General features: G+C 40.0%; 2 protein-coding genes across 3 annotated transcripts; both read left to right on the top strand.

The window, feature by feature from the left end:
* Nucleotides 1–78: 78 nt before the first annotated feature.
* On the top strand, nt 79–21,059 carry vps53 (VPS53 subunit of GARP complex). 2 transcript variants are annotated; one of them, XM_026924605.3, is made up of 22 exons: nt 79–249; nt 828–908; nt 2,983–3,032; nt 3,148–3,214; nt 7,385–7,471; nt 7,778–7,893; nt 8,023–8,142; nt 10,546–10,624; nt 10,847–10,990; nt 11,079–11,221; nt 11,731–11,872; nt 11,996–12,091; nt 12,644–12,738; nt 13,467–13,709; nt 14,059–14,206; nt 14,919–15,001; nt 15,150–15,228; nt 15,495–15,643; nt 15,723–15,792; nt 16,015–16,152; nt 19,328–19,432; nt 19,764–21,059. In XM_026924605.3, exons 1-22 carry the CDS (start codon nt 163–165, stop codon nt 19,935–19,937), a joined length of 2,496 nt encoding a protein of 831 aa, XP_026780406.3. In that variant the 5' UTR covers nt 79–162; the 3' UTR covers nt 19,938–21,059. The 2 variants fall into 2 exon arrangements, with proteins under 2 accessions (XP_026780406.3, XP_053095800.1); XM_053239825.1 differs by lacking the exons at nt 79–249; nt 828–908; nt 2,983–3,032; nt 3,148–3,214 and adding an exon at nt 4,196–6,960.
* Nucleotides 21,060–23,673: 2,614 nt separating this feature from the next.
* rflnb (refilin B) lies at nt 23,674–26,908 on the top strand. The gene is made up of 3 exons (XM_053239988.1): nt 23,674–24,388; nt 25,115–25,209; nt 25,313–26,908. The coding sequence occupies exons 1-3, from the start codon at nt 24,101–24,103 to the stop codon at nt 25,629–25,631; spliced, it is 702 nt and encodes a 233-aa protein (XP_053095963.1). The 5' UTR covers nt 23,674–24,100; the 3' UTR covers nt 25,632–26,908.
* The last annotated feature ends 987 nt before the right edge of the window (nt 26,909–27,895 follow it).

The raw sequence follows: 27,895 nt of genomic DNA, 5'->3' as shown, positions 1-27,895 counted from the left end.
GTTTTACTTTTCAGTGTGTAACATTTTCTGCAGGTCACTAATGCAAGGCAGTTTAATGACTCCACTCCTGTGGGTGGCAGTAATGAGTACTGAGCTGCAGGAGGGAGCAGTAGCAGGTTCATCACAGAGCTACAGCTAACTGTCACCGGCTGTTTCGATACAATGATGGAAGATGAAGAATTAGAATTTGTGGAGGATTTGGACGCAATTTTACACCTTACCCCAGAAGTGCAGCTGGCCATCGAGCAGGTACAGAGTTATGTTGCACGGTGGTTCTGTATGTGCGATAGTTACTACATTCTCCCTGGCTAAGCTAAGCTAGCTGTTACTCCAGAGGTTGGAAAATGTTTACAAACTAGCTAGCTAGTCAGCTTGTATATCACTGTCATTTCATTCATTATAGTGGGCAGTAATACTGACCAAAGCGTCGAGGAAATAAACTAATAAATACATTTTAAACAAGTATAAATACGGTAGTTGGATAAGTGTCCTAGCTGTAGTCGTTTATTCTTGCCAGTTATTTAGCTAGACTAGCTGTAGGACTAGCCAGCTAATTTGGTATTATGTTACTATGTGTATATTATCTTGTTAAATTTAGACAGAAAACACTGGCATTCAATTTTGCACCTATAAAACACACAGGGCTGTATGAAGACTGCTTAAAAAATAGTAATAATAAAATAAAAGACAAGAGAACTATGCTTTTTTTTAGACCCAACTATGCTCAATGCTACAAGCTGAATTTACCAGCAAGACCACGAACACAGTAGTCTGGTGCTCATACACCTTGAATAATTCATTTTTTTCTCCTCTTCTCTTTATTTAAGGTGTTTCCCAGTCAGGATCCACTCGATCGAGCTGATTTCAATGCAGTTGAATACATCAACACTTTGTTTCCAACTGAGCAGGTGGGTCACGTGATAGTCTCCATCTGAATGGGCTAGGTCTGACCGCTTGTATACAAAAATAAATAAAAATGATTTTGCTGCTGTGTGTTGCCCTTTTCCAAAACCGAAAAAGGACCTAGGCATACTTTAGAAAGAATATAGGAAGAATAGGAAGGATGACCAAATTAAAATAGAATCCCTTATTTTGGGGTAATAAATTATGTCAAGCTTTTAAAATGTAAAACTGTTCATAAGAACTGAAATAAAGCTGAATTGCACGGCACTGGCAGCGATATATTCATTACTTACATTGCCAGGCAAAAGTTTTTGGACACCTGTAGTTTCTTATGTTTTATTAAAGATTAATCAGAAACAGAATGACAACTAAATATGGAAATATGTTAAACAAGTGTTCCACCAAAGACCCAAATCTAAAATAAAAGCTAGCAATATAATCTAACCTATGGAGTAAATGAGGTCAGTAATCCCTCAGATCATAATCGGACTCTACAATATAGGCAGTAAAATGATACACTATACGGCCAAATTTATATGGACACCTGACCATCACACCCAAATATGGTTCTTCCCCAAACTGTTGCCTCAAATTTGGAAGCACACAATTGTGTAGAATGTCTTTGTGGGCTGTAACATTAAAATTTCCCTTCACTGGAGCTAAAAGGCCCAAACCTGTTCCAGCATGACAGTGCGCCTGTGCACAAAGCGAGATCCATGAAGAGATGGGTTGCTGAGGTTGGTGTGAAAGAACTCGAGTGACCTGCACAGAGCCCTGACCTCAACACCACTGAGCACCTTTGGGATGAACTAGAACGCTGACTGCTCCCCAGACCTCCATCTCCCGATCTCATTAATGCTCTTGTGGCTGAACGGGCAAATCCCCACAGCCACGCTCCAAAATCTAGTGGAAGCCTTCCCAGAAGAGTGGAGGTTATTATAACAGCAAAGGGGAACTAAATCAGGAATGGGATATTCAACAAGCATATATGGGTATGATGGTCAGGTGTCCACAAACCTTTGGCCATATAATGTAGATGAAAAGATCAGAGATGTTGTTGGTGTTAATTATAAGGAACTTATAAGACACAACATATTTTAATTGGAGTGATCACAGTCAGGCATTTTTTTTCCATGAGGTCCATAATGTCTCCAGTAAATTTTTAAGTTGCTTTGGATAAGAGCATCTGCCAAGTGATTAAATGAAAATGACACAGTATATGTCCTTCCAAGACCTTACAATGTGCATCTTGATACAAGATCATTATTCAATATATGAAAAATTCTAATAAAGCAGCCAGCTATTTAGAGCGGTTTAAATGTAATAATGCAGCGTGAGTCAATATTGTGCAAGCTTTTGGCTGTTAATTCTGCTGTTTGTTTTGTCACTGTTTGCAAGGAAAATGCTTCTACACATAAATCAACACAACACACTTGTTAGAGAGTGAGAAACAGATAGTACATACACACTATATTAGACTATATTACCCTTTACATTTTGTTGAATATGATAATGTACAATATAGGATATCATATGTTGTAATGGATGTTTTCTAGCAAAAAAAAAAAAAAGTCTTTAAAAAATTCTCCTTGATATTTGACCACTCAGACTAATTTCATAGTCTGAGTCTTTCAAGTCTACCAACATGGGAGTTAGGAAGTCATGCTTCCTTTATTGGAACTGACAAGCACAGAGTAATAGCGCAAAAGAGAAATGCTCAGTGCAAAAGGAAATGATTAACATTCCTAAATAAGAGTATAATAGCGATTTAAAAAAAAAAAAAAACACTTGCATGTGTTCTATTGGACATACTGATACATAAGCACATGTAATGGTTTACCAGCTTTTGTGCGATACATGTTGTTTTAATTTGGGGGCACTGATCTGTATCTGAGAATTACACCCCTACTTATGCCATCCTTTTTTCCCCCCTTCCCTTTCATTTGACCACTAGGTTGTGCTATCACCCTGTGGCCTTTTTGCAAGGACAGTGCTTAATGAGGCTTCAGAGGAAGGTTAATGATAATTGCATTATTGATTTTAGTGAGTTATGTTCTAAATTTTGTCTGCTTTTGACAGTCACTGGCAAATATAGATGAAGTGGTGAACAAGATTCGCCTGAAAATCAGGTGAGGTTTTCATTTGCCATGTAAAATGAGTACAATGCTTGATACTGAACTAGCGTATTACCCGAGTGATTCACCCACTGGTGTCTTTATTGGTTTGTGCTTTTTCTTTCATCAGACGGCTGGATGACAACATCAGGACGGTGGTGAGGGGACAAACTAACGTGGGACAGGATGGCAGGCAGGTGGGTGTCTCATATCCCCACGACATCAGCCCATGGCTCAGTCCCCTGTGAGAATGATTTGCACATAATTCCTGCGCTGTGAAAAATAAATGATGAACTTGTTGATGTGAACTTTCAGCTCTCCCATATGAGAGAGTTTATGGAAAGGGGCCTTGACAGAGCATGTTTGTGTGAGATGATGGATTATTGTTGGGAGAGAAGGAAGATGAATTAGAGTAGCAGAGAACTGTTAGTGAAGTTGCTCAAGGGCTACAGCATGAATGCCGAAAACTGCTTTAGTCTGTGGTGTTGGATGTGAAACCGGATCCTGGTGAGCTGCTGTCAGGAGTCTTCCGTCTGCTCACACACAAATGTCTCATAGCCTATGTTTGACTTTTTTTTTTTTTTTTTTTTTTTAACCAGATATCAGATATTCCATATCACAGTCAGTTCTTTTCCAGTGACATTTAATAATTATTTCTGTTCCCTATTTTCATCTAAACGAGGATTAGTCAGAGCTGTCACATTCCCAGCCTCAGCGCTCTCTCTCTCTATCTCTCTCTCTCTCTCATGCACTCACTCTGGAAGAGAAAGCACATTTCTTTCAGATTCCCCTGTTTTTCGGCTATGCTGGCATTCCACATTGTGGTTTGGTGTCCTGCTGCTTCTTGGAGCTGGTGGAAAACCCTGATTCAACACAGATCCGTGCTCAATCAGAGCAGCAGGCAGAGGTGAAATGTGACACCTAATTGTGAGGTATGAGCCGGTGCAAGTGAAGACTGAGAGGGGTCTGGTGGTCGTTCCATAACCAGCTTACTCTGAGATGTGGAAAGTCAAGGTTTGGAGTCTCAGGGCCGGTATCCCTCTGAGATGTTTCCACCGAGCAAAAGGAAAATCCCTTCTGCAGATGGAAATGCTGGATTACAGATGTAGAGGCCGGGGGCTGATGGAAGAGAGATGGAAAACACACCAGCTTGTTCTTTGTTTAGTCTGAGAAGTATTTATCATTAGGGTGGAGACATGTGCTTCTGAATCGCAGTCTCTGGGGCCTTCATGATGATAATTCTAGCTGTGTGGAGGTGGTGGGAAAACATGTGTCTTTAAAGTGTTCAGAGATTCTCAGATTTGAAAAGATCATTCTCCATCGTTTTGTCAGGAGGGGTTGACGAGTGAGTCACTGAGTGTTCATGCTGAGTTGGAGGTCATGGCCAGATAAGCAGTGACTCCAGTGTCGTACCACAGTCACCTCACAGATGTTCACCCTGTTTAAATGCCTTGTGGACATCTTGGAAAGAGAAAAGAGAAATGGTATTGTCTGCTTGCTGAGAGGGTTCACTCTTTGGAAGTTATGGGCAGCTGTGCACCCCAGGAGAAAGCTGATTCACTAAATGCCTTGTTTGGAAGAAATACCTTAGTTACCCTACATTCATTTCTGTGAAAAGCTCCATGCGCCTCTTTTCCTGATTAATAATTGGATTCTTTGTACTCACACATTTTTGACACTGTTTGGTCAACACCTTTGCAATTTTGGTCCAGCTCATATGATAAGCATCACTTGCTTGTGATATTTAAGTTCGATATTTTCCAAAATTGAAAGCAGTTTTACAATAGGGTGAAATTTGCATGACAACATTGATTAGAGCACAAAAACCACCAAAATACCAAAGCATTTGGTGCCAGTTATCACTGTCACTGGTCACTCCCATTGGTTCTCTGTTGTCTAGCCCTGGCAAAACTGTGATGTATATTATTTTCTTTGATGCAGTTTGAAATTCCATATAAAAAGCTTGCCTTATTGTGTTCCCAGATGGGGTTGGGGGTAGGGGCTTCATATGAGGATTTTATGGCTGTCACAGAGCAAGTTGGGATCAGGATGTCTCGTCTAGTTTCTGGCATGTGGAGCTGCTTATTAGGAATGCTGAAGTGCTACCATAAAAATATATAAATGCATAAATGCAAAAAATATACAGTGTCTGTGGTTTTTTTGACCACTCAACCCTGTCTTTCTCTTTTTAAAGTCTTTTAGATGTAGGTTAGGATATGTGCTTGCTTATTTTTCTATGAGAATTAAGGCCAGACTGACATAAAATTCTTTTTACTGATTTCAGTTTTATGGAATATATTCCAATGACAAATAATATCAGAAGATATAATTTCATATAGTCAAATAAAACCTACAGTCAGATCACGGGTTTGCTTGTTGATTATTAAAAACTCAAACAGCGGAAACTCTTGATTTTTATTATGTGATTCATGTATGATTCCTGAGTTATGAAACTGACCAGAAGGGCTATGGAAATGCCTGTCTTTTGTGGACTAGTGGCTGCAAGTTCCTGAGCAGTTCACGTTGGCTGAAAATGTTGGTGCATAAACAGTTAAACATAAACAGTTAAACATAAACAGTTGAAGCCATTTATCAGTGACTCAGGTAATGTATTTAGATCACCATTGATTTGTTTATGACAGCGTGAATTAGCAAATTAATTGACTAATGGTATATGGTCGCATTCTCATTAGTCACTGCCAACATCTTGTTAGACAATCACACAGATGTGTCGGAAATGCTGTTCCTGTCGTCCGTGTTAAGATTGATATTCTGCTTCATCAATATGGAACTAAAGACAATGTGTTCTGCAGAAACCACAGTTTCAGGAACTGCTAAAATTTCATTTGTATATAAAGAAGATGACATATTTGCAAATGCATTGCATGAGAATGAGATAGATGTAACCCTCATGCCTTATTTATTCTTTTCACAACCCTGATTTTAGAATAATGAAAAACATATGTACAATGTTTGTACTTTTACAACTATTTGTGAGAAAATTGTTACATCAGTGTACTCATTTGAATTTAGAAAATAAACAGCTGCTTTCTGAAGATTGCTTGGCTTTATCATCAGACAAGGGCCTGTATTCCTGTTGTTCTGTGATGTTATGATTATGAAGGTTATGAATGCAGTTTTCCCTGTAGAACATTTAAAGAGGTTATTGGAGCTTTAACTGAAGCATTTCAACAACACTGATAAGTCTGTTGAACCATATTATCACCCGATTTTATCAGCCAACAGCATATTGGTCATGGATAAGGAAGGAAGGTACACTCCCAGCATTCAGATTCTTACTCTGGAAATAATTCGTTTGAAATGACTGACCCCTCCTCATCTCTCTATCTGCATATCTGCACTGCTTAACTCCACTGAGGTTGGAAAATGGTTTTTCAGTTACTCTCCTATGTAGACTTTATCAGGCATGACAACAGAGGCATAGAGAGAGACAGCTGAGTTTGAAATTTTCACTCGGATGTGTCCAGAAGGCCTTCAAGTTGTTTGGAGCTATGTTGCTCTTTTGAAAATGTTCTGTCAACTGCATGTGTGACAGAGTAAGGCTGTGTCCGCCTGTATTTTGAGGAAGATTTTGGAAGTGGTAAATTCCACAGGGCAGCTGGTGCCGGCTGTTAGCATTCCATCTGCCTGTGCGAGAGTGAGTGAGAGCCAGCCATGCTACTCCCGGTCAGCTTAGCCCTGGGCCTGGCAAAATATACTAGCAGTGACTACCATTTTAAAAATCCAACAGGGCTCTGTTGCAGGACCTTGCATAGTATTGTGAAGTTTGGCACTCTTTAGAACTGTTGGTGTGGAGGTCAGCCCACTTCAGGGCTAGGATGGGTGCCTGGTCGATGCCAGTGGGTTAGGTGGGCGAACATGTGGCAGGCCTCAATGCAGCTGCTGTACACTTACCCTGTTGGAATGTGAGGACAAACTGTGGGTGAGGATTTTTCATCAAGTCTTCCCATTTGGTTCTCATTTCTCTGCTTGAATGAGTGAAAGGCACTCACTATAAATAATGCGGAGGGAGGAGGAGGAAAACAGAGGAAAACAACAACATAATTATCATCCTTATCATCTCTTCTTCAGGCCTTTGACCGAAGAAGACTCTGAAATCGTATTCACTAGGGATTGCTACTGGTGAAACAGTAAATTGCTTTGATGTGGTTTAAAGATAAAAACATTTAATTACCAATGGAAATGCTATCTTAAATAAAAGATTTAATGTGCGATAGCTTTTACCCTTTAAACTTTCACAGCTATTGTTATGATGCAGCAAATACCATTGACAGCAGTGAAACCATTATGGCACGTCCAAGAGTGATCACAGATGCCGTGTCTCTGAACCGCTGCCTCTATTCCAGGCTCTGGAGGAGGCTCAGATGGCTATCCAGCAACTGTTTGGCAAAATCAAAGACATCAAGGACAAAGCGGAGAAATCGGAACAAATGGTGAGTTAAAATAAGCCTTACAGACAGGAATCTGGTCTGGTCAAAATATATATTATGTCTCCCAACACATTGTCTGCTGCTGGCTAACTAGGCAGGAAATTGTGACATCCTGCGGTTTTCTTATGCTGCAGCCTTTTTTAATCTTTGAGTTATGTACTAGCCATCTGCATGTTAGTAGTGCTGAACAGGTCAGAGGAAGGGCAGGGTATGGCTATCTGGAATAGTGGGACAGGAGAACAATGGGGAGCCGCCTAGGCCTGGATATGCTGGAGCCATCAGCTCTGAGATGTTTGTTCCTTTGCCCAGGTAAAAGAGATCACCCGGGACATCAAGCAGCTGGACCATGCAAAACGTAACCTAACCACGTCCATTACTACTCTTAATCACCTGCACATGCTAGCAGGAGGTGTGGACTCTCTAGAGTAAGTGGCCTCACTGTTTGCTATCTACAGATCAGAGATGGAGGCACTGAACCATGTACTGTTTGGTCAGTTATATATAGGTTCAAAATGATTTTTTTTAATTGCTTAATAGATGAAGTTATCTTTCAGGGCCATGACACGCAAGAGGCAGTATGGAGAGGTGGCCAACTTGCTCCAGGGAGTGGTTAACGTGCTGGAGCACTTCCAAAAGTATATGGGCATCCCTCAGATCCGCCAACTGTCTGAAAGGTGAGCAAGCCCTCACAATATGTTCTCCAGTCCTTCTCAACCCTTTTTAACCCCTGTTGAAGACCTAATGTTGCAAGCACGTTACAATCTGACCTGAATCAAAAAACGTATAAACTGTTCATTATATTTTGGCACGCAACGTGAGCCATGGCCTAACTGTATACTCAGACAGCGGCATGTTATCTGAATGAGCTAAAGGGCAGGCAGTGTTTATACGACTAATTTTCGCTAAATTGAATGATGTTGAGGGTATGAGGTTCCTGTTTATGTTTACCACAGATGCAACACAGGAAGGAAATCTGTTCCACTTGCTCTTTATTATCCCAGTGCTTTTTTTTCAGGCTCATTCTTCCAACAGTGGAGCCTTGTTTCTGGTTGTGTGGTGTAGTCTCCGTCCCTGCAGACTTAGAGACTAGGCTCTTAGTGAAGAGTGTGAGGTCTTCGTTTAGTCTCTTATGCTTCGTTTAGTCTCACTGCTTATTTATGCTGGGTAGACTGATAAGGCTGTTGTTTCGTAAGTAAGGGGCAAGGAAGGGTGTTTTCATGTGGAAAGCTATTCCACAGAATGTTCCATCTCCTTTATGTTTATCTGGAAAAGCTTGTAGCTTTGCTTGCCCTTCCCTGCTCCTATAGTTATCCTTCCCCACCCCTGCAATTGCTTCAGATAAGTACAAGTGCAGGCTTCTTTTCACAAGCAGACTAGAAGCTGAAAATATTATTTTTAAAATGATGAGTTCTGCTGTATGTATAATAAACCATTCAAGCGTATTAAACAAGCTGGTCTGTCTGGCTTTGTTCTGACTTTAATTCTTGGGGGGTGGAAAAATTGCAGTGGGTGGAGGTGTCATTGTAACTTCGGGATTTACAATGTAAACATATTAGCCCCCTTTGGTGCTTGGTTGGTGCTTTTTTTTTTTTTTTTTTTTTTTTTTTTTTTTTTTTTTTTTTTTTTTTTTTTTTAAGAGCACAATAAGCTTTTCCATGTTTTGAATGCTGATCATGAATTGTGGTGAATGCACAGAAGCCGTTGACGATGTTTTGCGTCTGCTTTTCCTACTACAATGCAGGATTATTTATTCCATTCCAGAAATGGGAGAAATGAAATGCTTTCATTCTGTGCCGTTGTGCCACTCTAAATAGAAATGGATGAATGTATGGTAAAGACCTTTGATCAGGGACAGCAGCTGTGAGCACCACCACACTTCAATCACTGCTGGGTCTTGAGAGTATTTGAGAAAGTCTCAGATTAGCAGACATATGCCCAACTGGAGTTCAGACGGTGTCTGGCAAGAGAATGTGGGCTCCTCTCTTTCTCTGTTCTTGTTTATTCTGGAAGGCACTTGTTGTTCCAGTGATGGGATCTGGCTACATCCAGCACCAACTGTCAATTTTTAAATGAAATTGGAATCCCATATCCACAATGCTGTGATACTTCCAAACCTCTTTAATGTCATTTTAACTTGCCATGAACCTGCCCACTGCTGGGACTGCTGTAACCTGACAAACACCATACAGGCTTACACTCAGATATGTAAACAGTAACGTGAAAAGGTTTTTGCCCCCATCCAATTTTCTTTGTTTTTTCACGTTGTTCCTGATTGTTCTCTTTTTCAGGTGTTCAATGGTAAGCAGAGAAAAGCTGAAGGAAAGAAACCTAATTCTGCTTTGTTCCTTGTGTTCTAAGTTAATAAACCTGCAGTAGTAGGACTGGATAATTTATGGAGCAATTATCGTTATTATTCATTGCATGACTCATATCAAGTGTGGATTCCCCAAGCAGATATTGAGCATCGGTGTGTCGAGTCAGCACTGGTCTGAAGAGCTAGATCAATATCAGATCCAGATTCCAAATCAATTGATATAATCTATTGGCCATCATACCTCAGCTAGAAAGATCTGATCATGTGTCATGAATTATACTAAAAGCTTCAGTAAAGGTTAGTGTCCTGCTCAACAGCATAAATGCCAAATCTCAAATTTTCATGAAAGCAGTCTGCCGGAAGCAGATAAGCAGGTCCTGCTCAAAATTTGTGCAATGAATTTCTCCATAGCTGATCAATAAATACATGAGTCAGATGCATTTGTTAAAGCTGCTCTTATTAAGCAGGAGGTTGCTTTTCTTTTAAGGGGCACTGAGTATTATGTACCTTTAAAAACCTACAGTGCTAAAGTATTTTTTGCGTAGTACTATGATAATACAGTATATGTACATATTCTGTTTCATTCCTGTGGTAGTTCGTGCTAGTTCGTGCTGATGGAGAGTGGCCTTTCCATTAAGGGGTCACATGATAAGGAAAATCCTTCTACCTCCTCTAAAAGCTGATCCTGCACAAGAGATTTCCAATCTGTGCCTGTGGGGGTTTTTCTTTTGAATCTTGTGTGTCTGTCTTTCTTCCTCTGTAGAGTGAAAGCAGCACAAAGTGAACTAGGCACACAGATCCTAGCTGACTTTGATGAGGCTTTTCCTGCACAGGGCTCAAAGGTACTGCACTGTAACAACAATAATGCAATAATGCAATAATGCAGCGTTTATTATATATAACATTATATATAATATATTGAATTTTGAAAATGTTTGGTTGCATGTATAAAAGTTAAAAAATTCAGCTAAATTAAAAATATTTATTATATTTTTTATATTTTATCTTATTGTTGCTGCTGTTAATTGTGCTCTCTATAATAACTGTGTGCTTGTGTGTAATAGAGGCCTGGAGGCCCCAGCATTGTGCTCAGAGATGCCTGTTTGGTGGCCAGTGTCCTGGATCCTCGCATTAAGCAAGAAATAATCAAGAAGTTTATTAGGCAGCATCTCTCTGAGTACCTTGTGCTCTTTCAAGAGAACCAGGATGTGAGTGTGGTTTACAGTATGTTCTCACAATCAGACTCCCAGTGAAAGTGTATGGCTCTGGATTCTGACAGTTGTATTTTTAATTCAGGTGGCATGGTTAGATAAGATTGACCGGCGCTATGCATGGATAAAGCGTCAGCTAGTGGACTATGAGGAGAAGTATGGCCGCATGTTTCCTGAAGAGTGGTGCATGACCGAGCGTATCGCTGTGGAGTTCTGCCATATCACCAGGTACCTGTACACCAGTTTTTAAAAGGAAGTCTTTCCAGTTCTTCAACCTGTCATATGTTTAAATTAAAAAAGTACTGAAATTGAGCTTTTTTTAGAAGGAATAATTGAGATGCCAGACAAATCTTATAATTCAACATATGCAAAGGAAATGATTAGGTAAATAACTGAACAGCCAAAGCAAAACTATTTAAAAAAAAAAAAAAGGTTTTACCAGAGATTCAGTGGAAAGAATGTTTGATTTTTTTTTCTTCTGTAATTTTCACAGAAGCCATTGCTCCCCTCTTAATCGGCATAAGCTTCATTCATTTTCTGTTCAGTCAGGCTTCATTTATAAAACCTAGTGCAGGAGGAGCTCATTTTTGGCCTGACAGGTTTTTCACCTTAAAATGCAGCCGTGGTTGCAATGGTCAGTTTAACCATGTGCATGTTTTACCCTATAAACTGCCTGACCTGAAGCTCCACTCCACATGTGAGGTCTTGCTGATCGCAGTGTGTGTTTTGTGTGCCAGAACTGAGCTGGCCAAGCTGATGCGAGCTCGTGCCAGGGAGATTGAGGTCAAGCTCTTGCTCTTTGCTATTCAGAGGACCACCAATTTCGAGGGGCTGCTGGCTAAGCGCTTCTCAGGCAGCACCTTGAGCAACGGCCCAGGGGTAAGGCCAACAGGATGTTCCTGGCTCTGCTATCCGAGTCATGGTGGATTTCTGGAGCGTAAAACCAGAGCGAATGAGGCAGGGAGGTTCTCACTTGTAAGTTTAATGTTCCTTTGTTTGCAGAAGAGACCTGAGACGCCCTTGGAGCCCACTAACCCCTTTCTGGAGGATGAGTCAGGAGAGGACAACGTTTCTGAGAAGGATGAAGATCTGGTCAGGGTGAGGTTATTCATCATCATCCTCATCGTCACTCATCCTGTCCTTACAGACTACTTTCAGCAACACAGTTTGTCTTTGTCTAAGCTTGAATTAAGATTTTAAGGATGAGTTACAATAGTTGAACAAAGATTGTTAAAATATTTGTGTGAAGGTCAGCTAGGGCTGAGGAATGTATAGAAAAAACAATTCCAGAATCAACAAACCCCATGTGGTGTTCAGTTTTACCCCACCAAAAGCCTGATAGAGCATGACACTGTTTTCATTACCATTCTGTTATGCAATCAACTTTTTCATAAAGTTGATTTCACAACTCAGTGGTGAAATGGTAAGCAATTCATCTATGTGTATCATGTAATTTTGTGTGAATTTTGTGAAAATGTGCAATTTTAGCATTATTTTAGTTTAAAGATTTGACATGTCATGTTTGGCATTTCTAAATCTTGCAAATGTTCAAACAATGCAATTTCCTTCCACATTCTCTATCTTATCAGATATTCTGTCAAGCTGATTCTTAAGAAACTCATGGTTGACTAAATGCTTTCCTGCTTTCAGCCGAAAAAGCCTAAGACCCCAGAGAACCCGTTCCATGGCATCGTTTCCAAATGTTTCGAGCCTCATCTCTATGTCTACATTGAATCACAGGACAAGTGAGTGCAATGTGCAAGCCATTACACTGAGGACAAAGTGACCCAAACACTCACAACAAGGGGCTTTTGTATCACAATGTAAATTGGACTTTTATTTACTTCCAAACTGGTGTAAGCAGTTTGCTTTCATGTTCCAAGCGTGTGTGTGCTGTGTATTTATATGTAATCCTGTGTCACCATGCTGCATACATTATGGGTGTCCCCTTCAGTAATCCCTCATCAGTCATGCCCTCATCTGTGTTTCTATTGCTCCGTTTTCATCTTTCCATCCAAGCAGAAATGTTTCCCATGTTAACCACAGCCACTGAAAAGTGTAATAGCAGGAGATCTCTGTTTCTCTGTTTGCATTTTCCTTCTATTTTTCCTTCTATTTTTCCTTCTCTTCCATCTTCTCTCTATTGCCCTCTTTCTTACTCACCAGAACTTCCAAAGCTGGAGCTCTAAAGAGGGATTTGTCTATTCTTGTAATGGTACATTGGCTAAAGTAGACTGACCTTTTCCTGACAATGGTGTCCTTTATTCCAGTGCAGGCTGACCTGTTTGGCATGAAAAATGCCCACATTCTTTACTTGGGCATTTGCTATCTTGTTACTGAGTGCTGAAGGGGATGACCCACGGTGATGGCACACACAATGTGCTCCTTATTCCACATACTTCTTACACCTCAGCACATTGCAAATCACATTACTGGTGGTGTTTCAGCTCTCTATTGTTTGTCATTGTAACAGGAACCTCGGGGAGCTGATTGACCGCTTTGTGGCTGATTTCCGAGCGCAGGGTCCCCCTAAGTCAGGCACAGAAGAAGGGGGAGCTGTGTTGCCCAGCTGTGCAGATCTTTTTGTATACTATAAAAAGTGCATGGTGCAGTGCTCTCAGCTGAGCACAGGAGAGCCCATGATTGCCCTCACTACCATCTTCCAGAAGTACCTGCGCGAGTATGCCTGGAAGATCCTGTCTGGGAACCTGCCCAAGTAAGTGATGGCCTACAGCAGTGCACCCAGCCCTTCATATGGTTTAACTTTGACTTGCTTTTTTGTCTTCTATTTCTGCCATGACTGGCTTTTGATCCTTGCAGTCGCTGGAGCTATTTATGCTCTGGTGATGGCTAATGCTAGGTGAACAAAAGCATTTTGAAGAGTGCCCTTTGTGCTACACTGCCAAGGAGAATAAGTACCAATCTCCATCATGGGTGGCTCACACTACAATATAATTGGGAGTTCAAACTAAAGGGATAAGCTTTAGAAAAATCTCTTGTGGGTTTCAAAGACAAGGAGAGTGATGGGGGCTGCTGAGATGCTTGTGTGTGTGTGTGTGTTACAGAACAAGCAGTAACAGTGGAGGTCTGACCATCAGCAGTCTGTTAAAGGAAAAAGAAGGTTCAGAGGTGGCCAAATTTACCACAGAAGAGCTCTGTCTTATTTGCAGTATCCTCAGCACAGCTGAATACTGCCTTGCAACCACACAACAGGTCATTACACACACACACACACACACACACACACACACACACACACACACTCACACGAAACACCAGAGGAAGAGCTTGCCTGTCTAGCATATGCCTAACATGTAGGATAAAATCACATAGACCTACCCATTAAATAGTCCTATCTTATATGAAACAATAAAATGAAACAGCACCACCTTCATTTAGGTGTTTACAACAGCAAATATTTGACATGTAAAAACAGGTTTTTTAGGCAACAAATTCTTACATCCAGCCTGTACATTCCTTTTCCAATATTTTACTTTGGCAAATTTATCCGTAACCATTTCAGTGGTATAGAAGAGAGTGACTTGGACAGGTATGTTTTAGGCATTGAAAAAGTTGCCAAGTTTGTGAGCGCTCTGTGCATATCATTGGCAACAGGAAACCAAAATCAGTTTGAATTATGTGTATGTATCGACATTACGACGCTTGAAAATGCACTGCTGGATTCCATTGAAATAGATTATTCCACCAAGTGGTGGAACAGAATGGAATATTCAGGAAAATATTCAGGAACTATTCATACATTATTCACTCAACACAGTCTAACTGTTTTATTTTAGTGAACTGTCTTTTTTGTTGGTCATGGATGCCTGGCACTCACAGCTCCAGCTGAAGTTCCAACATAGCAAAAGATGTTACTGATAGTTGGATTTTTTTAAATGGTCTTAGTGTGCTGTTTTGTCCACAGCTGGAGGAGAAGCTAAAGGAGAAAGTTGACAAGTCGCTCATGGAGAGGATTAATCTAACAGGAGAGATGGACACCTTTAGCACGTAACTGTCAACTGCCTAAATATATACAGCATATGAGTCTCAAATAAATTAGCTGCTTGTCAGTATTTGCATGTGGCTCTGTAGAGAATGAAGTTCTTATGTACTCAGGACAAAACTCTAGCTATAACTGTTTCTATTTGTTTGGCAGTGTGATCTCCAACAGCATCCAGCTTTTGGTTCAGGATCTGGATGCTGCATGTGACCCAGCCCTCACAGCCATGAGCAAGGTGGGTTAAAGACATGCCTCTAACTGTTTTAAAGAAATTATTGTTCTTTTTCTCAAACTGGTTTTTTATCCCACAGTAATGGCTGATGTATTTTTGTCAGTTTGATATTTGTCAAATTCTTCTAGTGCACCACTGTGAGTGTCTGTCTGTGTGTGTCATTGTGTGTGTGTGTGTGTGTGTGTGTGTGTGTGTGTGTGTGTGTGTGTGTGTGTGTGTGTCATTGTGTGTGTGTGTGTATGTGTGTGTCGGTGGGTCTGTGTGTGCAGATGCCATGGCAGAGTGTGGAGCATGTTGGTGACCAAAGCCCCTACGTCACGTCTGTCATCATGCATATCAAACAGAATGTACCAATCATCAGAGACAACCTGGCTGCCACCCGCAAATACTTCACCCAGTTCTGCATCAAGTTCATCAAGTCAGTATCTGAAACCTGTCAAATAACTTTTGTTTTACATAAAAAAATTCTTTATATACATTACACATGTCTTTTTCAGCTCCTTTATCCCAAAGTTCATCAACCACTTGTTCCGGTGTAAACCCATCAGCATGGTTGGAGCTGAGCAGGTAAACAAAAAGTCACAGTGATCAGCTTTGTTACTTAAAACTGTTGATTTCATTTTATTCATATGGTTGCTGATTAACTAAGTTGTGTCCACTAAAGGTGATACAGTACATAATTTCTTCCTGTTTTTGTTCAGACTTTTTTTTTTCACTTTGTCAAATTACCAAAAACTAATTAATTTCAATTGAGCTTCCTCTGGTTGGTTTTGTCATTTTTGTGTGCAGCTTCTATTGGACACACACTCTCTGAAGACGGTTTTGTTAGACCTCCCATCCATTGGCTCTCAAGTCCTTCGCAAAGCTCCAGCGAGTTACACTAAAATAGTGGTCAAAGGGATGACTCGTGCCGAGATGATTCTAAAGGTAATCGCCTCAATTCATCCAGACATACACTAACAAGTTTTCTTCATTTTCTATTATTCTATAATAATACTGAGGACAATACCACTGTCAAAGCTGAACATGCATAGAATTATGTAGTAATCAGGAAAAGTGTTAAACAAATCAAAATAATTACTTTTTAAATTCTTAACAGTATTCCTGATGAAGCTTTGCATACTCTCGGCATCTTTTTTTCAAAGTTCACAAATGGGCCAAGCACTGTTTAATTTTAAGTAAAAGCTACTTGTTTTAAGTATTTACATTTTGTTTCATTTTGATACATTAATTTAGACATGGACAACAACTCTACCAACCTTTTGACTGGTAATGTACATGTCTATGCATTTGGAAATGCAATTTATTTCCCAAGAATTCCCATTTAACAGCCTTACTCTGCAGGCTGCAGGTTTGACTCCCCGAAGAAAAGTATTTCATTATGAGCAGCTCATAAAGGCCCTCATGGCTGCACACTGCAGAGGAGCTTCTCTCACAGCTATGTCCCTGTGTTTTAATGAGCTCTGTGCCCAGGGCAGGAAGTTCCTGGGCTCAGCAGGCCACTACTCAGAGTGGAGCAACTGCTCACACAATCTCTCTCTCTCTCTCTCTCTCTCTCTCTCTCACAGAGATAGAGGTATTTTAACATGCATGGATCCAGGTTTGGTTATTCCTCTATCAGAAACAGAAGTCGTGGTTAGATGGCTTGGTTCAGTTTTGCTGGGAAAAATGTCTGTTTGCAACTTTCTGAAAAAGTATCAGGAAGAGACTATGATCGAAAAAGCACTCACTGAGAAAAAGCACACACACACACACACACATCCTGTTTAAAAATCCTATTTAAAAATCTGTTACATCACTCTCTGTCATTTTCAACTTCCAAATTACCCAATGCTTTGCAATCAGTTTTCTTTCATTCAGTTTCCTGTGTGCAGATTTCACATCAAAACAGGTGGATGGAAACCCCAGTAATGGGGCACATCTACTGCAGCCTAGAGCCAGCTAACACACTACCTTGTTTTCCTCCTCTCCCTGACCCCTGTTCCCCTGCCACCCACCAGGATCCCCTGGGACTTCCTGCTCTTTTACTCATCTGCCTGGAATTCAGCCTTGATCTTCCTAATGTGCAGACTGGGATTGGCTTTAATCATGCACTTTCATGCCAACACAGGCAATTTCCTAACAGATAAAAGTTTAATGAGCAGTGACATCTTGATATTAGGATAAGTTCATTTAAAAATATCAGCTTGTACTGTTCTTTACAGGAATCTTTATTTTCCAGGTTCAGTTTGCACCTGAACTACTGTCATACTGTCGTACCTCCAGGCCTGTAGTTTTCACTGCTGTTGGAACCGCTGTCATGGGAAGAGAGTTGCACTTCGTTAAACATTAATTAATAATTATATCTAAGTAATAAAATATTTTAAAACACACATTTAAATGAAATCATTTATTTATACCCAAAACCTACATCTGATGTGTGTTAGTGAATTGCTGTACTTATTCTCATAGTTCTAATTTATATTTAGCCTGTGAAATTAGGCTATATGTAATAACAAGACCATTTTAGGATCTTGGTGAAATATCTATTTAAGGAAAACATTTTAATACTGCTTTATTTTAAAATGTCTGATGTTAATTATTAAATATAAAATATTCTACAAATATATTTTTGAGGCTGGACTTCAGGTGGAACAGCTTTTTTGAATTTGAGTATTGGGTTTTTGTTGGTGGTTTTATTAGCCATCTGTTTGTATTATGCTAGATAATTTGGATTATTGATCAGTGACAGCACATGGGCTATGAAGTCCTGATCATGAATATGTTTATATGCATTCCTTTTGCTATTGACAAGCTGAATAAATGCATACAGAGAACCTTTAGATCTGGTTAGCATTAATGACTAACTTTGCACTGCCCCAGGTACCTCCTGGGTAATTGCTCCCATCTTTTGCACCACTTTGCCTTTTGCAGGGCTTCAGAGTCTGCTTCATAGGTGAAAAAATCGTACACTGTACTGCTGCTGTGCTTTAAAACTAGTTTTACCTCAAAAGGCCAAAGAGTTAGCAAGGGTTGATGTGTATATTATGCTCAGTGGACAGATGTCACTTTTCATTTCACAATGTTAGTCTTTCCAGAGCATCAATGAGTTACTTCTGTGAAACATTGTTACTTCCATGACACATTCACTGGTTTAGGGTTGAAATGTGAGCCCATTGTGGTTGGAAGCTAGTGCTTCGCTGTCCTTATGATGCTCATTACAGAGCTAACACGGAGAATAATCTGTTAAAGATGTTCTCAGATGTCTATGCTGGGAAAGGGTTTGCTCTGACCCAGTAGACATGAGAAGCTAACAAAGGTGTTGCAGGCCAAGCATGCAGCCGGTGAAACGTGTCTGTTTTCCACAGTCTCCCTCCTGTTGTGGCTCTTTCTGGAAACTAAATGGAAAGGCAGCCCTTAGGCCTCTCCCTATCTATCTGTCTGTCTGTCTGTCGTTCTCTCTCCCTTACCCTCTCACACGCTTTGTTGCTTTCTGTCTCCCTCTTTTACAACACGCTAAATACAACAAGCCCCTTCAAGGCTTTTCATTGGCCTATCTCCAGACAGTCACTAAGTAAATCACTTTGTTGAAGGGAGGGATTGTCATTAAAATTCCACAAAATCCACAGAGTTAAATTTTGCCTTTCCAGCTTTGACTTGTGCATATTTGGGAGCCCTGTCCCTCAAGGCGTACATGAGTAGTAATGGAGGTTGGCAGGGGAAATGTTGGGGGTGCTGTTCCATATCTTTTTTCAGTGTCTGTAAACCATGTGTTCTCCAGTCCTGTTAGAAATATGAATAGTTGCAAGTTATTCTCACAATGGAAAAAAAGAGGTCCACGGTATGGGCCTGTGCCTTATTTAACCTTTTTAACTGCTTCTTTGCCCAGACTCTCTCATTATAGCAAAAACAATTACCGACGAGGCTAATTCAGCTCCGTTCAAGCGTAGCGTAATTGCTCTGTTAAAAAAGGTCCTAAATATAACTCCTGAGTGTTGCTTTGTTTGCAGTTTGGTGACAGTCTAATGCTCTCCTGCTCGCCATAGTTGGCTCATGTGGGAACATTTAACCACTGAGACAGGACCAAGGTCTTTTCAGTTTTACAGAGTTTTCTCTTCTTCAGGTGGTCATGGCCCCTCATGAGCCTTCAGTGGTCTTTGTGGATAATTATATCAAGCTTCTTGCTGATGGCAACCCAGAGACTTTCCAGAAAATTCTAGACATGAAGGTAAACCCCTGCACAAGTCACAGTAGTACTGTTTATTATATTTTGAAGTTACTTAATGGTTAAACGAATAATGAATTAGCTGTCAGTATGTGTTATGTGTTCAGTAATTCATAGTCTGTCACTATAGAACTCTTTCTAGCCCTCAAAATAAACTTAAGCTCACTTTCTCAATTGAAACCGATTTTAATAATAAATTTAAAAAAAAAGGCTTGGGCTAAAATACTGGCCCACAGAGAATGGCTGCCTTGTTCAGTCCTTTTGTCAAGGCAGGTCTGTCTTTGTGTTTGTAGCCTTTTCACATTTTTGTGTGTATGTCTGTGTGCATCCTCAGGGACTGAAGCGCAGTGAGCAGAGCAGTATGCTGGAGCTCTTCAGACAGAGGTTACCCACTCCCCCCTCAGGGCCAGACACAGGGCCCACTATGTCCTTCAGCGCCCCAACCCCTGAGCAGGAGTCCTCCCGCATCCGCAAACTGGAGAAACTGATCAAAAAACGAATTCAGTGACCTATTCTTCATCAATGTATTACACAGGACTTGTTAAAGCTATATGTGATTATGGCTCTCCTGCAGTGTCTTAACTCATAAAGCATTCAAAGATCAAAGTGGCATTATTCACAAGTATAAAAGCTGGTAAAAGAGAACATTCCCATATGAACATGAATCACCAGACTTATACCAAAAACCTTAAAATAATGAAGCTTTCATTCCATTAATTAATATAAACCCCATGAATCAAAAGTTGTTTGTAAAATCATCTGTAACACATTGCTACGTTGCTGGCATGTATGAGTCATTTACCCTTGTGTACCCGAGTTTTTCCTCCTTTTTTCTCTCTTATAACACTAATGCACAGGCTTTCCATAGTGGGTGAATGCATGTCATTTACTTTGCACATTTCTCTGAAATATGCTTGCACTTAAAGCAAAGTGGATGGCAGAGCAATCCAGAAAAGTACCCTGCTGCTACTTTGGCACAAATTCTTCCGGCTTGGGAGTCTGAACATCAGAATGATTTAAAGGCAAAGTTTTCTCTAAATGTCCCCTTCACCCTCACCATTACAGTAAATGGTCGTGAGGCACTTTGTGAGTGGTGTGTGTTAGGGGACTCTGTGTGTAAATGGGATTGGTCTGTAATTCAGTCTCCAGGATTAGGAGTAGAGCCCTAGGTGCTCTGTGCCACAGAGAAACTAGAGATTTCCTGTCTCTCAATGGGACACAAAGGAGTTGCCTTTCTTCCCCTCAAAAAACTGGACAAAACTGTAAAGGTTCAAAGATGTTTTGAGATATTTATCAGTGCATGAGCAGATCCTGAGTACAGAATCTTTCTGAATCTCTGTAATGTTATAAGGGCCTCTGGGTAACTGTAGAGTCATATATTGTGACATTAGATTTGATGCTTCAGAATCAAGGGTGAAAATGTGAAATATTTATATGGTTTCCTCTGTCTATTCGTGTTTGCCTGTTAATGGATATGAGTTTAGAGTTTTTTTTGCTATGTATGAGGTAGGGTGGGCATTGGCCATCTCTGTTGTACTTTTTACTCTGACTACTGCTCCTAATCATACAATTGTCATTAAAAGGCCTAGCAAAAACTTGCTTTCTTGGAATAAATTGTAATGTATCTTAATGTACTGTATAGTAACACGGTAATTAGTGTAAAAATACACCATGCTATAATAACAGTAAAATATACTACATGTACACTATGTGGCCAAAGGTATGACCATCACACCCATATCTGGTTCTTCCCCAAACTGATGCAAAGTTGGAAGCATGGAATTGTCTAAAAATTCTTTGTATGCTGTAGCATTTAAATTTCCCTTCACTGGAACTAAGAGGTCCAGAGATGTTCCTGTATGACAATGCCCCTGTTTACAAAGCAAGGTCCATGAAGAGATGGTTTGCCAAGGTTGGTGTGAATGAACTCAAGTGACCTGCACAGAGCCCTGACCTCAACCCCACTGAACACCTTTGGAATGAACTGGAACGCTGATTGTGCCCTCGGCCTCCTCGTCTGACATCAGTGACCTCACTAATGCTCTTGTAGTTGAATGGGCCAATCCCCACAGCCACACTCCAAAATCTAATGGAAAGCCTTCCCAGAAGAGTGGAGGGTATTTTAATAGTAAAGGGGGAATAAATCTGGAATGGGATATTCAACAAGCACATTGGTATGATTGGTCTGAGGTCCACATACTTTTGGCCATATAGGGTATGTTATACTGTCTATGAATATTAGATGTTGTGCTTATTTGGTAGGCAAGCCAACTGCCAATTTGCCATCTTTGAATTTGTCTCATTTGCTAAAGAGCACCGAATCATTTTGTGCTGGTGTACACTTGTGTACACAGTTTAGTATGTGTGGTGCTTCTAAAGTCTCACGCTGGATAAAGTATTTTAATTGTTTAAAGAAATACCCAATCAGTTTTACAACATAATCTACCTCCACTGCATCTGTACCATAAGTGCAATAAGTAGCAAATAAGGAGTACTCTACTGAGTAAAGAACCAAAAGCCTTTTAATCAAAACTCACATATAAAGATAGTCTAAGAGCAGTTGTTTGGGGCAGACAATAAATGCTTAAAATGCATGACTATATAGAACAAATTGAAAATTGTAACTGTTACACTCAATACACGTCTTCGGACAAGACAGACATGAGAGAATGTTTTACTACCGCTGTTCTTAAGTAGATCTTAAGTATCAAACTTCCCAGGACTGGAGCATTGTCAAAGTAATTCTGGCTACTTACACTGGTTACTTCCGTAAGGTTTTGTTGTATCTGATTTATGTGTGAACAGGCTGAAAATGACAGTTCTGTGTTTGTGTGTCTACACCATATACACTATCAGAAAAAAGTTCTAAACTGTACCTTGTTTCTGGGGTCATACCATCAAGCATACACCTTTAAATGTACCTTTAAAGCTTTACTCTAAATCTAATTAGGGTCCATTTATGCATGTCCATTTATCATTTTTGAGGGTGCACTCTGTCCAAGTTTCCAGTGAAAGGTACAAAACATTTGGTACCAGCCCTGCAATAAGGAAGTGTACAGTTTACTACTATTTTTAGTGTACACATAACTACATGTTAACTCTGAAATTCTCATCTCTGTACAGAGGATGACAATTTGATAATTTACTACCTCTGACTTAATAAAAGCTTTCTGGAAAATACATGTTTTACATCTCAACTGTCTCAACAAGTGTGCCTTTAGACTTTCATTATAAGTGAGTTTTGTGTAACCAGGTTTTTTTGTTGTTTCACAACACGGGAAATTTTGTCTGTGGTAATCACAGGTTTGGACTGGAAAAAAAAAGAATGTTGAGTATTATTGTTCTACATTCCTTCAATTTAAACCACATCAGAGTATTATTGTTCTACACTCCTTCATTTTAAACCGCATCAGAATATTATTGTTCTGCACTCCTTCATTTTAAACCGCATCAGAGTATTATTGTTCTGCACTCCTTCAATTTAAACCGCATCAGAGTATTATTGTTCTACACTCCTTCAATTTAAACCGCATCACAGTATTATTGTTCTACACTCCTTCAATTTAAACCGCATCAGAGTATTATTGTTCTACACTCCTTCAGTTTAAACCGCATCACAGTATTATTGTTCTACACTCCTTCAATTTAAACCGCATCAGAGTATTATTGTTCTACACTCCTTCAGTTTAATCTGCATCAGAGTATTATTGTTCTACACTCCTTCAGTTTAATCTGCATCAGAGTATTATTGTTCTACACTCCTTCAGTTTAGACCGCATCAGAGTATTATTGTTCTACACTCCTTCAGTTTAAACCGCATCAGAGTATTATTGTTCTACACTCCTTCAGTTTAAACCGCATCAGAGTATTATTGTTCTACACTCCTTCAGTTTAAACCGCATCAGAGTATTATTGTTCTACACTCCTTCAGTTTAGACCGCATCAGAGTATTATTGTTCTACACTCCTTCAGTTTAAACCGCATCAGAGTATTATTGTTCTACACTCCTTCAGTTTAAACCGCATCAGAGTATTATTGTTCTACACTCCTTCAGTTTAAACCGCATCATTTAGTTTGATTAATTGGAGCAAGTGTTGGGTGGATGAGATATGAAATGTAGGCTTGAGATAAACTGAGGACATGATTTGCCAGATCGAGGGAGTGAATGACTCTACCTTTGATTTCAGACTCCGCCTTTGTTTGGTGTGATCGTGGGAAGGGGGCGGGGCTTGTGCTGCAAGCCGGACAGCTTTTTCTCAGCCTCTGCCGTGCGGAGGCAGTTATAAAAGCGTTTCCGTTTCTCCTTCTGAGGGTAAAACAATGAGCGTCTTTGAAGGAGGACACGTTTAAAATCTAGGCAAAATCAGGACTGATGTATTTTGTACAATTTTGGATGTAACCGACTGCAAGGCTGTAAATAATCCCGGGGTGGGGGTATCTATGTGTAATGTGTAACCTGTGATCCTCTGCTGACCAGGTAAAAGGACTGCTGTATAATCCCTTTTCACATAAAGAGATCTTCAAAAGGGGAATAAACAAGGGATAAAAGTAGTCAGGAAACGAGTGGAGAAGGAACCGTGAGCTGAATTAAAGGCAGTCAGATTGTTCAGTACTACTGAAAGCTGCAGATTAAAGGGACTGCTCACGCGCTCCACTACACTCAGGCTGGCAATGGTGGGGAGGCTCAATCTGCGCAATGTGTGTGACGAAGACCTGCTGGAGATGAACCTGAAAGCTGAGAGACTGCTGGACAGTCCGGACTCTGGTCTGCCTCCCAGCCCCAGTGTGAGTCCGAGCCCATGGCTGAGTGGGGACAGGAGCGGGGACAGGAGCGGGGACAGGAACGCAGCCAGCCCCAGTGTGAGTCCCAGCCCATGGCTGAGTGGGGACAGGAGTGGGGACAGGAGCACCACCAGCTCCGTGTGTGAAGACGAGAGCAGAGCTGTGACTCCCACTGCGGTGAGTTTTACACACTAAACACACAGTGAAATTGATGCTTTGATCCAAATCAGCTTAGAATTGAAACAGCAGTTAAGGGACCCCAAAATGGGTGATGATTTGAACTCACAAGTTTCCTTCTGTCCAGTAGCAGAAACCACTAACCACTGAGCCACCACTTCCCTTACAGTGAACCTCATCCTCTGTTAATAGTATGCTACATTATTTAAGCTGTTAATGATTACCTCTTACTTTAACATTTAATCCTGCTATTAACACAATTTAGGGTTTTAAACAACTTTTTAAACATTGTAATAAGTGCTGTACACTCTCAGAAAAAAGGTACCAACTGGTACCAACAAACTCTTTACCTGGATAATTTCACCTGGATACTGTAGACTTAACTGCTGCTTAAGACTATGATGCTCATACTGAACATGTTTGAACTTAACATGCAGTTGTAGAAGAGCTGTTTAAACCACTATACAAATAACATTTGAATTGAATTGAATTGAATTATCAGGCTCAAAAATGCTGAATTGGATTTGAAATATTTTCCAGTTTAATCTACTGATGTATTTTATGTCATGATTGCATATGGTCTTTCACTGAATACAAATCACACTTGTTTTTAAACATGCCACTGGTGTAGCTCCAATTATCTACAACTCTGATATTATTATTGAAAAAAAAAAAAAAAAAAGTTGGAAAATTGGGGAAAAAAAAGTCCTTTCATTTTTCTTCCAGGGTCCTCTTAAGCTTGTTAGAAGTGTTTCTCAATTGCACCCATTTTCCTACGGTGAGGGAATTGAACTTGATCCTCTGCCCCCAAAAGAATTAAGGTAATGCTCATTTGAGTTCAGCTGAGTGAAGCTTTGTACATTTTGCTTTTAGATTGTGTGATCAATTAAACATGCATTGAACTGCTACCTCTTATCGTTTCAGATACACATCATCAGTGCGCTATGACTCGGATCGCCACTACATCCAGGATGTGTGTTTACAGCCCACAGGTTTGGGCCTGGAGTTGTGCAGCCAGACCATCATAGCTGTCTCAGAGAGCACATGGAGACGATATAAGACCCAGTTGGAGTTCGAGCCCCGTCAGCGGGTGCAGCGCTACCGGAGCACCACCATTGTGTACCCCAAACATGCCAGGACCGTGTACACCACACAGCTCAGCTATGATGAACGCAAGTTGGCCAAGCGCTTCCTGTCCAGTGTGGAATTAGAGGTGTCTGACTGCAAGGCCAACCAATGTTGAAGGAAGAGGGACTTTTTGGAGAAAAGCTAACAAAATATGCCCATCGTTATTCATTAAAAACCGGGTGTTTAGAACCGGATGGGTGGAATTGCCAGACTGTATGTTAATGGTTTAATTATCATGTTTGTTTTCAGATGGATGGAGTATCATGCATCTGGAGGTTTGGATGGGTTTTAATGTTACTGCAATACAAATGTATATTACATATTCTACGTAACATTTGCAGCCCTGTTGGTTTTAAGATTCTGCTCAGTGATGTTGATCCATCACTTATTGAAAGTTTTATGGTAATGTAGCAGTACTGTGCTCAGTAAAAGCACAGACGAGCTGTAAGTGAAACAGGAAAGTGATGAAAGTGATGAAACAGGAAAGACATGAAAGAGAGTTAAATTCAGCCTTTGTAAAATGTTCGGGATTTTTATTTTTATTGGAGTGTCCATACTGGGTTGTTTCAGGTATCTATATATGAGGATTAACTTAACTGAGGCATGATGTCTAACATCAAAATTCAGATATTACATGCCTCAGTAATCTGTGGTGTGTAAATGGTTTTATTGAGGTGTGGAACAGCGTGAAATTTTGTACAGTCATGTAGGTGAGAACAGGTGAAACACACGATCCAATAGAATAGGTTGACAGAGGTTGTCTATGTGTACTACTGTAAGTTCACATTTGGGCTTAACTTTTTTTTTTTTTTTTTAAATTTCATGTCATGTCATTTCATTTCATGTTTACCTGCACTTCATCTTTTTTTCCATTTCACTTCTTTCATTCAGATGTTTTGTTCTTCAGTCATTTTTTTTTTTTAATTCTTTTCAGTTGCACTGCTGCAGGCAGAATGAGAAGGATAAAGGCTTGTTCTGAGGGGAAATGAACTGTTTTGAATGTTTGTGCAAATCTGAATTGCAGAACTCACAGACAGTATCATTGTTTTTTTTTCCCAGTGATTTTACCTGTTCTACAGCACTTCAGCTTTGTCATGCATAGATATAGAAATCACGGCTGCAGTATATTTATTTAAAGCTTTTAAAGGTTTCAACTGTATACAAGTACTTCAGCTGTGCTACATTAAAGTTAACCATTGATTTCATCTTAGATTGGTATTGTTATTTCAAGTTCAGCCTAAAATATTTTTTTTTAAATAAATCAATTTAAACTGATTTTAATATGTATGCTCTAAAGCAAAGCATGAAAATGTTAGGTTAATCCTGATATAAATTATATTGTAAGCTGAGAGATTGGCACTTTTCAAATAAAGACCACAAGCATACAAACCATGAACTTATTTGTGTCTCTTTGTCGCCCCCTAGCGGTGGGAATAGAGCACGCGCTATAGCATTTTCACAGTAAATATACATGTACACTGTGCTTACAGAATTAACAGCTAACGTTATTACAGTCCCAGCAAAACACGTCACCTCCCTGAAACTCTCGCTTTTAGAATGAATTAACGCAGGTTATCACGATTTTTTTTATTAACTTTTATAGAAATATAACATGAATGTAAAGTGAGACTTTACAGGCGACCGGAAGTTGCTTTCAGCTGTAATTTGTTCAGTCCTGCGCCTTTGTTTACGTGCTCTGGATGAGCGGCAGTTAAACCCAGTCACGTGGTTTCAGCTGAGCAGAGACTTGTGAGGCCAGGTTGGCAGAAGTAATAATAGTTTATTAACCTGAAGCCTCTCTCTGTTTAATTAAACTGACATTAATTTAAAAAGGCTATTATCCAAATATCCAAGAGACACGAATATAGAAGCTTATTAATAAAATGACGCATAATAAGCTCACATTAGCCTAAAGCCTTTTTAAAGATAAAATGTAATAGGCTATCATGTTCAGTCTTATACTATATTTCTTAGGGATTTACAACTTAAAGATCAACAGATATAACGCTTTTCGCTTAGTTTTAGGTTAGTTTAGGTTAGTAAAAGTCATGTGAGCTCTAGCTCTTCCGGAAGTACTTAAATTAGCACTTACAAAACAACAACAACAACAAAAAACCTTTGTATTGTCTGAGCGCTTGTTACTATATTACCTCCCCAGCAGAGCTTTTGGACTGATGGTATTCTTAGTTTGTGACCTAGCAAGCCAGTATCAGGATGTATTTACTGATAGAGACTCTAAAGTACTTTTGTAAGTTGCTCTGGATAAGGGTGTCTTCCAAATGCCATAAATGTAAATGTAAATAAAACAGGACTGCTGGTAATAAGGAGCATGGCCAGTGTAGGTCACTTTTATAGCCTTGTGTTTCTCAACAACGGTGA

Source organism: Pangasianodon hypophthalmus, chromosome 14 (assembly GCF_027358585.1).
Source record: "Pangasianodon hypophthalmus isolate fPanHyp1 chromosome 14, fPanHyp1.pri, whole genome shotgun sequence".
Classification (NCBI taxonomy): Eukaryota; Metazoa; Chordata; class Actinopteri; order Siluriformes; family Pangasiidae; genus Pangasianodon; species Pangasianodon hypophthalmus.
This window is presented reverse-complemented; position numbering and strand designations above follow the sequence as displayed.

Coding starts and splice junctions, on each gene's coding strand:
- vps53 (XM_026924605.3), top strand. CDS start 163: ATGATGGAAGATGAAGAATTAGAATTTGTGGAGGATTTGGACGCAATT. Junction 10,625..10,846: donor TTCCTGCACAGGGCTCAAAG/GTACTGCACTGT, acceptor TGTGTGTAATAG/AGGCCTGGAGGCCCCAGCAT. Junction 15,644..15,722: donor TTCTGCATCAAGTTCATCAA/GTCAGTATCTGA, acceptor TGTCTTTTTCAG/CTCCTTTATCCCAAAGTTCA.
- rflnb (XM_053239988.1), top strand. CDS start 24,101: ATGGTGGGGAGGCTCAATCTGCGCAATGTGTGTGACGAAGACCTGCTG. Junction 24,389..25,114: donor GAGCTGTGACTCCCACTGCG/GTGAGTTTTACA, acceptor TTTTTCTTCCAG/GGTCCTCTTAAGCTTGTTAG. Junction 25,210..25,312: donor CTGCCCCCAAAAGAATTAAG/GTAATGCTCATT, acceptor TTATCGTTTCAG/ATACACATCATCAGTGCGCT.